This window comes from Sturnus vulgaris, chromosome 13 (genome assembly GCF_052056855.1).
Source record: "Sturnus vulgaris isolate bStuVul1 chromosome 13, bStuVul1.hap1, whole genome shotgun sequence".
NCBI lineage: Eukaryota > Metazoa > Chordata > Aves > Passeriformes > Sturnidae > Sturnus > Sturnus vulgaris.
The window spans coordinates 20,412,710-20,421,524 of record NC_142255.1 but is presented as its reverse complement, the minus strand read 5'-3'; the positions used below and the strand labels follow the sequence as shown (position 1 = coordinate 20,421,524).

At 64.9% G+C, this 8,815-nt stretch overlaps 2 protein-coding genes across 3 annotated transcripts; both read right to left on the bottom strand.

Moving 5' to 3' along the window:
• Window positions 1–520: 520 nt before the first annotated feature.
• TMED3 (transmembrane p24 trafficking protein 3) lies at window positions 521–3,362 on the bottom strand. The gene is made up of 3 exons (XM_014887844.2): window positions 2,978–3,362; window positions 2,115–2,363; window positions 521–1,652 (listed from the first exon to the last, which is right to left on the bottom strand). The coding sequence occupies exons 1-3, from the start codon at window positions 3,182–3,184 to the stop codon at window positions 1,416–1,418; spliced, it is 693 nt and encodes a 230-aa protein (XP_014743330.2). The 5' UTR covers window positions 3,185–3,362; the 3' UTR covers window positions 521–1,415.
• A 195-nt stretch (window positions 3,363–3,557) lies between these two features.
• ANKRD34C (ankyrin repeat domain 34C) lies at window positions 3,558–6,902 on the bottom strand. 2 transcript variants are annotated; one of them, XM_088172761.1, is made up of 3 exons: window positions 6,824–6,902; window positions 6,173–6,320; window positions 3,558–6,060 (listed from the first exon to the last, which is right to left on the bottom strand). In XM_088172761.1, exon 3 carries the CDS (start codon window positions 6,024–6,026, stop codon window positions 4,509–4,511), a length of 1,518 nt encoding a protein of 505 aa, XP_088028887.1. In that variant the 5' UTR covers window positions 6,027–6,060; window positions 6,173–6,320; window positions 6,824–6,902; the 3' UTR covers window positions 3,558–4,508. The 2 variants fall into 2 exon arrangements, with proteins under 2 accessions (XP_088028887.1, XP_014743329.1); XM_014887843.2 differs by lacking the exon at window positions 6,824–6,902 and having other exon boundaries at window positions 6,173–6,515.
• Window positions 6,903–8,815: the final 1,913 nt, after the last annotated feature.

The window sequence follows — 8,815 nt, the reverse complement described above, 5'->3', positions numbered from 1 at the left end:
TCCCAGTGGGAGCAGGGCTGGTCCCTGGCAGCCAGCGCCGGGCTGGTGCCAGTCCCGGGGTGCTGCTGCTGTCGGCTCTGCTCCAAACAGGAGCTGCTGACTCCTGCCCAAGGCTGCCGGGAGCACACAGGGCCACTCCTCCCGCCTGCAGCAGCCGCCCCAAGGCCAGCGCTGACGGCGGAGTCAGCACGGCTGCTGGGGCACAGAGAGTGGGCGAGGGCTCTGGGTCTCTGCTGGGACTGGGCTCCCCCCAGCACCAGGGGTACTGCCAGAGAGAGGCACAGCCCAGCAGAACTGCCCTGGCATCCCCCCAGCCTCAGGGAAGGCAGCACAGAGCTGGGCTCTGCCCGGGGGTCCCCACTGTGCTGTGGGGGGATGCTGGGCTCCCTTAGCTCCCATCACAACCCACTGACAGTGCAGGTGCTGCTCCTGCTGAGGGGTCTCTGGCTCCAGAGTCTGTCCTGTGCCAGGAGCAAGCTCAGCTGGAGCGGGCAGGGCAGGAAGAAGCTGTGCCCAATAATGGCAGTGCCAGCCATGCTTGCAGGGATTTATTTGAAAGTGGCAAAGTCGAGTGGAGTTGCTTCAGCTCTGAAAAATGATCTCACACCTGCTCGAGGGCCAGCACATCAGCCACCCCAGGGGTCTTGCACAGGGGTGTCTTGTGGGGTCTCCATTTTGTGGGGCTCCAGGGGATGAGGGGCTGCAGTCCCAGGTGCGTGTGGTGAGTCCCCTGTGCTTCTGGGGCGGGGATGGGGCTGCCTTGGCACAGGGTGGGGGGAATGTGTGAGGGGCTGAGTCTCAGGCACGGACTGGTGTATGAAAATACCACCGGATAGGGACACACCACCTGCTGCCAGCCTGAGAAATGCTGCGAGAGGAGGGGCCGGTAGAGCCAAAGGACCATGCAGCAAAAAGCTTTCCCTTGTTGGATGCTGCTGTTGATGTGGCCCTGCTGCTGGGAGCACCCTGCCCGTCACAGGACAGCTGGGAAACAGACAGAGACCCCCAGGTCAGGGGTTGATGGCACTGGGTAGGTGCCAGGTGGGCCAGTGCAGCCCCAGGTGGGCCAGTGCTGCCCCATCCCCTCGTTGGCTGCACAGGGCTCCGAGGGGCAGGGTGTGGTCACGGCAGTCACGTCGCAGTCACGAGGGTGCCCCAGTGTTAATGCTGCTGCTGATCCCCACCGCTTCCCCGCGGAGCCAGAGAACGGGGACAGGGTGGCCAGGCGAGGGGACAGGGCAGGCTGGGCCATGGCAAGTGGGAGGTGACACCGGGGGACACCTGTACTGGGGTGGCTGTGTCACCCAGCTCGGCAGGGTCACGTCACCCCCTGCTCCCACCCCCCTTTGCCGCAGAGGCAAAATGCGACCCCAGGGCCGCCCCTTCCCCGCTCCCCTCAGGCACACACAGCAGCTCTAGGTGCCAGCTCCGCTGCTGCTGGGTCTCTTCTCAGTGAAGAAGCTCTTGAGCAGAATCACCTGCCCGATGCTGACCACGAAGAGGATGAGGGTTTCCCCCACTGACCAGTAGGAGACGCGTCCATTGAGCTCCTCAGCCCGGCTCCGGTCCTGCGCCTCCCGCAGCCGGTAGTGGGTCTGGGAGTCGATCACCGCGTTCAGCATCTCGTGGATGGTGACACAGGCGGATTCCAGCTGGGGACAAGGACAAGAGCGCCCTGTCACTTCTGCCATGGCACAGCTGAGGGACCCCAGGGCCATGCCAGGACACTCAGAGCAGTGTCTGCGCTGTAGGCTCCCTGCCAGAACCCATCCAAGGTGGTTCCTCACTGGGACAGGGCTGGGAGGCCCCGAGGGCACCTGGATGCCGAGCCCAGAGGCTCACACCAAGGATGGAAGGGCTGATGCAATTCCCTCACGTGGGTTGGACACGGGCTGTGGCAGACAGGGGAGCCCAGAGCCAGCACAGCCCCCCCGGCCCGGGCAGAGGATGTGGCGTGTGCTGGGGCTGTTGGCTGGCGGTTGGCACTTCTGCATCCAGCCAAGGAGGAGGGGGACAAGTCCCCAACTGCCATCCCGCAAAGCTGCTTGGGGGCTGGGCAGGACCCTTCCTTCCTCCTTTCCTCCCTCCCTCCCTCCCTCCCTCTCGGCACCCACCTGTGTCAGGGCAGTGACTCGGTTGTTCATGTCGGGCAGGATGGGCGGCTCGTCGCCCACCTGGAAGTCGAAGTAGACAATTTTGTGGGAGAAGGTGGAGAACTCGTTGCTGAAGCAGAAGGTGTAGACACCCTTGAGGTCGGTGTGGTGTGAGAAGCTGTCGTACTGCTTCTTGGTCTCCTGGTAGATGGTCTTGCCGTTGGGGTCCTCCACGTAGCAGTCCACATCATAGTGTCCTCCGCTGATCACCTGTGCGGGGACATGTGTCTCACATGGCACACGCCAAGCAACGTGGCAAGGGCTCCCTGACCCTGCCCAGCCCCACAGCTTTGTGAAAGGCCAGCGGGCACCATGCCCATGGGATGGGGCCCAGACCAGGGGAGCCCAGGGGAAGCAGTGCACCACAGTGCCAGCAGCTCAGGTGGGTGCCCATGGCTCACGTGAGGTGCCTGGAGACAGGGACTGCCCTCATGACCCAGGTCAGGGGCATCCATGGCTGATGTAGGCACATCCCAGACCTGGCTCTCAGGTGGCCACTGCTGGGCATGGGGCTGGGGATGGGAACAGCTCCTAGTGCAGCATGGAGGGAGCTGGGGTATGCACGGGAGGAGGGAACTGCAGCCCTGCCTGCCTGGGGCTCTGCAGGGCACAGGATGGGAGTGTGGGCAGAGACAACAGCACACACACGGGCAGGGGTGTGGGCAAGGGGCCACAGGCACCGGGGCACGGACAAGACGTGGGCAGGGGCACAGGGATGAGGCACAAATGATGAGTGCCCAGGGAGGGGGCCCTGGCAGGGGTACGGGCAGGGGGTGCAGGCACGGAGCGTGCAGGGCTGCAGGCAGGTACAGGCAGGGCAGTACCTGATAGTCGAGGCTGAACTTGATGCCGCTCTCCAGCTCCTGGTGGAAGCAGCGCTGGGCGCTGTCGGGCAGCTCCAGGGTCAGCTCCGTGCCGCCGGCCCCCAGCGAGCCCAGCAGCAGGGGCAGGTACAGCATCAGCATCCGCACCGAGCCCGGCATCGCGACCCGCGCCGAGCCCGGCACCGCGATCCGCACCGAGCCCGGCATCGCGACCCGCGCCGAGCCCGGCACCGCGACCCGCGCCGAGCCCGGCACCGCGATCCGCACCGAAACCGGCACCGCGATCCGCGCCGAGCCCGGCACCGCGATCCGCACCGAAACCGGCACCGCGATCCGCTCCGAGCCCGGCACGGCCCCGGCCCCGCACCGCCCCCCTGACGTGGCGCTTCCGCTGCGAGCGGGGCGGGGCGGGCGGGGGCGGCACCTCCGGCCCCGGGGCGGGGATCCCGGGAACCTTCCACCGACCCCGGCACTCTGAGAGACCCCCGGCATCTCCGGGTGCAGCACTCCGGCAGCCCCGGGGATCCCCTCAGAGCCCCCCGGGACCCTCTGGCCGGGCTGATGTCGGGTCCACGCCAGATCAGCCTCCATCCAAAGCTGAGCGCTTTATTAATGCAGTGCAAAATCAGTGCAAAAGTCTCCACAGGGCCACGGCAACCCCAACACCTGTCCCTGCACCCTGCGCACACGCAGTTTCACAAATGAACGCATTCACGGAGTGATGGAATCTGTCACGGCACACGGCCGGCCGGCCGTGGGGGGAGGCGGGGGGCTGGGTGCTCCCTGCCCGGGGTAGGAGCACAGAGGGGTCTCGGCTGCGGCTTTCCGGTTGGGATGAAACCCTGGGGTCAGCCCGGGTCACCCTCGGTGCCTTGGCATCCCGGGCTCCTCGCCGCTGGCAGAGCAGCCGGGTTGGGGCCGCCCCGCTCCGGGATTCAGCGTTTCCTGAATTCAGAGCTCCTCTACGAGGTGGGGAATGAACCCCCTGATGTTCAGACGCTTCAGAGACGAGACAAGCCCTTCCCTGCCCACAGCCGCCGAGGCTGCAGCGGTGCCGGGTGAGCTCAGCCGCCGGGGCTCGGGAGCGCTCGGCAGTCTCGGCGGTGGAGAATTGTCTCCCTCTCCCGGAGACCGACGCGCTCCGTGCCCGGACGGGCGCTCCCGCTCCTCAGCCTCCGCAGAAGTGAGCCCCTTCCCCTCCTGGAAGGCTCCTCATGAACGCCTCGGCCCCACAGATCACCACCGGGGGCTCCGGGGGGGATTCGGTGAGAGAACGAGCAGGATGTAAGAAAAGCGGACTAGTGAGGAATAAGTGAACTATGTGGGATCCTTGGCACGGAGCTTGGCGATCGAGGGCGGTGGGGGATCGATCTCCCAACCAGCCCGCTCCCGATTCAGCCCTTGGGCTCAGGACTGAAGCCCCCGGCCACCAGCGTGTCCCCGGAGCCAGCGCCCACTCTGTGGGAACCGTCCCGTTCCTGCGGGGACAGCGCGGCTTTGGCCACCTCCCTGTGAGCAAATGGTCACACGGCTACTGCGCCACGACCTCCTCAAAGTCGGAGAGGTGCCGCATCTGCTCTGCCTGCATGGAATGTCTGCGGAGGAGCTTCCTGTGAGCTCTCAGATCACCCCGCCTGGGCGAGCTGGGCGTGAGGGGCACCAGCGGCTTCAGCCCAGCAGCCAGGGGGGAGGGGGCTTTGCTGGAGCCAATGTCGGGAATCGGGGGGTTGGGATTCACGTTCAAGGGGGGCAGATATCCCGGCCTTGTGTGGGAGATGTGGTCCAGCAGCAGGGTCCCGGATCCTCGCCTCTCCAGCAAGCCGGGGGGCCGGCGCCGGGCGGTGCTGGGCGATGTGCTGGTGCTGCCCGAGGGAGAGCCACAGGAGCCATCCAGCAGGGCCAGGTGGGACCCGCTCATCTTCCTCCTCTCTGAGGGCCCCTTGCCCGCCTCGGTGGCCTGCGAGTCTCCGCTGTGCTCAGTTCCTGGCCTCCACCAGTGCGGAGTGTCCATCCCTGCGGCCGAGCTGGTGCTCTCTGGCTCCTCCGGGACCGTGACGCTCCGGGACAGGCACGGGTGGGTGCCTGGGCTCTTCTCGTGCGTGGCTTTCCATGCCAGTGGCCCCGGAGCCTGCTCATCCACCGGGGGAAAGAGAGCGGGGTCCCTTCCCTTGCTGCTGCTGCTGCGGGTGAGGGAGGGTTTTTTGGAAAGGGAGAGGTCGCCGATGCCCGTGATGAGCTCACTGTCAGCGCAGACACGAGTGTCGTCGCGGTGACTCGAGGCCGCCAGCACCGAGGGTGCCACCAGACCCCACGGCTCTGACCTCAGCCGCTTCAGCCGGGGCAGCTGGGCTCTGCGGGCAGTGCCAGCTCTCCGGCCCGGGGACGGTGGCTCGGTGTCCCCGGTGTGTGAAGGGTGTGGGGTGACAATGCTGCTCTCCTTCTCGGTAGGGGAAGGTGCTGAGGTGGGAGTTTTCGGGTGAGCACTGGAGGGGGCTGTGCCCTCCTCCGGGGGAGCCCTCTCCTTGAACTCCAGAGCAGGGGCAACGTTCAGGTACTGCTTGGCGGTCTTGGTGCCGGAGGCTGATGTGTCCATGGTGATGATGATCACCTCCTTCCCCTTGGCTCTGCAGGCATTCAGGAGGCGCTGCAGCACAGCCTTGTCCTCGGCATTGATGGCGTGGACCAGCGCCGAGGCTCCCGAGTGGTCCTCCAGGCTGGGGTCTGCCCCGCTGTCCAGCAGCAGGGACACCACCTCGCCCCCAGCCCCTCGGATACAGGCGTGCATGAGCGCGGTTTTCCCAGACTTGTCCTGGATGTTGGGGTCGGCTCTGTTGTCCAGCAGGTACTTCACCATCTTGGCCTTGTGGATGCTCTGCTGGTCCACGTGCGTGGTGATGCAGGCCACCATCAGCGCCGTCTCGCCCTTGTCGTTGCTCTCGTTGATGTAAGCGCCCCCTTCAAGCAGCAGCCGGGTCAGCCGCAGCCGCCCGAGCCACACGGCCTTCAGCAGGGAGTTGCCCCCCAGCTCCAGCTCCGTCACTTCATCCATGGCTGCTGCTTCCCCCGGGTGATGGCAGTGGCGGCTGTGGGGGGAACCAGGGAGAAGAGCTGAGCCCCCCTGCTTTGTCCCTGCCTTCCTGGGATGCTCTGGGCACTGCCCCTCATCCCGCAGTCCCTCTGGCCATGGCCACCCACCTTGTGCAGGCACTGCCCGATGCTTTGGTTTCCCCAGGGGATCAGAGAGCTTCCGAGGGTCTGGGGAGCCACAACGCGAAGCCCACTGGAGACTGTGTGAACTTCCCTGATGGCTTCCTGGGCTGGAGCCGGGATCTCTGCTTCCTCACTGCCGGAGGGAAGGAGAAACAGCCACAGTCGTGGTGTCTCTTGTGTTTCTACTGACCCCTGCTTCTACTGCCCCCCACTGCCACCCACTCCTGCTGCCCTCGCTCCCTGCCTCACTCCTCAGAGTGTTCCTGGAGCAGCCAGTACCCCCTGAGTGCCCCTGGAGAAGGCACAACCCTCCCGGCCCTTCCCCACCCCTCCGTGCCCTGCCCGGGGATCCCCGGCCCCTGGACCAGCGGTCGGTGCCCTCATTGCCCCCAGCCCCTCCCAAAGGCGCTCACGGTGCCGCTCCCTGCACCCGAGCTCCCCCCGGCCCCTTCCCGCGGGGACCCCTCGGACCCGGGAGAACCGACCGGGGCAGAACCGACGCCCGGTTCTCCCCCACCGCCGGCGGGACCGGTGTCCCCTCCACCCCTCCAAGCCGCGGCCATCCCGCTCCCGCTGCCGCCGCCGCCCCCGGCTGCGGTGCTGACGGCGGGGTGCGGCCGCTGCCCGGCCCGGTACCTGCCCGGCCCCGTGCCCGTGTCGGGATCCGATGCTGGTGCCGCTGCCCCGTGCCCTGTGCCGGTGCCGGTGCCGGTGCCGGGGCTCGGTTGCCGGTGCCCGGCGCTGCGCGAGGAGGAGGGCGCGGGGGGGCGGCGCGTCCGCCCGCAGGTGGGTGCGGGGAGCGGCGGGCGGGGGTGTCCGTGAGCTGGGGTCTGTGTGCGGGGGGGCTGCAGGGTCTGCGTGCGTGTCCGTGTGCGGGGGAGCGTGTCCGTGTGCTGGGGGGCTGCGGGGGTCTGCGTGCCTGTCGCTGTCCGTGTTTTGGGGGGCTACAGCGTCTGTGTGTGTGTTTTGGGGGCTGCAGAGTCTGTGTCCGTGTTTTGGGGGGCTGCTGGGTCTTTGTGAATGTTTTGGGGGGCTGCAGGGTCTGTGTCCCTGCTCCTGGGGCTCTCCAGACCCCGAACCGGTCTGAGCCCACATCTGTCCCCATTTGGAACAGGGGAGATTGCCCCCCCGACCCCCCTCTGATGTTAATGACTCCGTGTTGAGCGCACATCTGGCAGAGCCCGAGGGCACAGCTGGGCACGGCAGCGCTCTGTGGCGTGCAGGAGGAGCTGGGGTCCCTGTGCCCCGCAGTGCCAGGGCGGTGTACTGGGAACAGCAGCAGCGCGCTGCTTCTCTGGCCCTCCTTTGTCCCCAAATGTCACATCTGGGCAGGAACCAGCAGCTTCCTCCACTTTCCTCGGCGTCTCTTTCAGAGCAGTCCCAGCAGAAAGAGGGAATTCGGAGGAAAGGGGAAATGGTCACAGATGCTCCTGAACACCACCCCAACCCCCATGGTTCAGCACTTCTGCAGACCATCACAGCTGTGAGCGTGTTTGTCATCACACCCTCTGTATCACATTAACACTTGGGGAAATTTCTCTTGTGGTTAATAAAATATAATCTAATATCGCAGCGCTCTTCATTCAGAGATGATGATGACAATGAGAATCAGAGCCAGCAGAGAAATTAAGCCAGTCTTATTATTTTAGGGAGCATTTGGCAAACCTTATGGCAGGTTCCTCCTGACTTGGTAACACAGACACTCTGCAGTACCTGCCTAAACTGGCCATAATCCCCCCCAAAATATATTTATCTGTCCATTTTCTGATGCATGAGCACACCAGTGTACTTGTCAAAAATAAACACGAACTCCTAAAAGCAAGATAATATAAACACCTTAACGAAATAAACATCTTAAAAATAAACTCCTGAAAGCCACAGATTTAGAAGAGACGAGCTGTGGTGGCAGGGCAGGAGGAGCCCAGGCTGCCCAGCAATGGAGGTGCTGCTGCAGCACCAGAGGAAGCCACCCCCTCCCCCCATTGAGGGGGGTCTGCTCTGCTCCCAGGGCACCCCAGCATGGTCAGTGATGGCAGCAAGGAGGGAGGAGGTGGCTGTGGGGAAAGAGGGAATGTCCTGATGATTGCAATTAGGAGAAGGTTGGAAGTCAGGGTTGGGGAGCTGGCACCCCCTCTTCCTCCTCTGTCCCCTTGCTGCTCCTGTGAGCTGTGACCTGTGCTGGACCCCGGGCTGGAAAGCAGGAATGACCCATCCTTGAAGATGTTCAAAGCCAAGAGTTCCCTTTCCTGCTCCACCAGACTGGGCTCACCAGCTGCCAGTGTCCATGGGGTGGGAGATGCCCCAGCAGGGAGGGGAGCACAGTGATGCCAGTTCCATTGTGCCAGTCCTGGGAGCTGGAATCTCTGTGGAGGGGAGCAGGAATGGCTCCTGCCTGCTGCCAGAGGGCCCCAAATGTGCTCCAGCCGTGCCCTGGCTTTGCAGAGCTAATGTGTCCACCTATCTTCATCCTCCTTGTCTTCCTCACCAGTGTCTCTGCCATCCCTGAGATGCCATGGCAACGGGGCCGCAGGGATGGCTGTGGAGAAGCTGCAGCTCTGAGCAGGGCTCTGAGCCATGGGTTTGATCTCAGCAGTGCCTGTGCAGCCGTGGGGGCAGCAGGATGGGCTC

What these genes read in the sequence shown, in the direction of transcription:
- ANKRD34C (XM_088172761.1), bottom strand. Translation starts at nt 6,026, where the DNA reads ATGGATGAAGTGACGGAGCTGGAGCTGGGGGGCAACTCCCTGCTGAAG.
- TMED3 (XM_014887844.2), bottom strand. Translation starts at nt 3,184, where the DNA reads ATGCCGGGCTCGGTGCGGATCGCGGTGCCGGGCTCGGCGCGGGTCGCG. An exon ending in AGTTCAGCCTCGACTATCAG is followed by an intron (nt 2,364 to 2,977) that starts GTACTGCCCTGC and finishes GTCCCCGCACAG; the next exon opens with GTGATCAGCGGAGGACACTA. An exon ending in GAGTCACTGCCCTGACACAG is followed by an intron (nt 1,653 to 2,114) that starts GTGGGTGCCGAG and finishes CCTTGTCCCCAG; the next exon opens with CTGGAATCCGCCTGTGTCAC.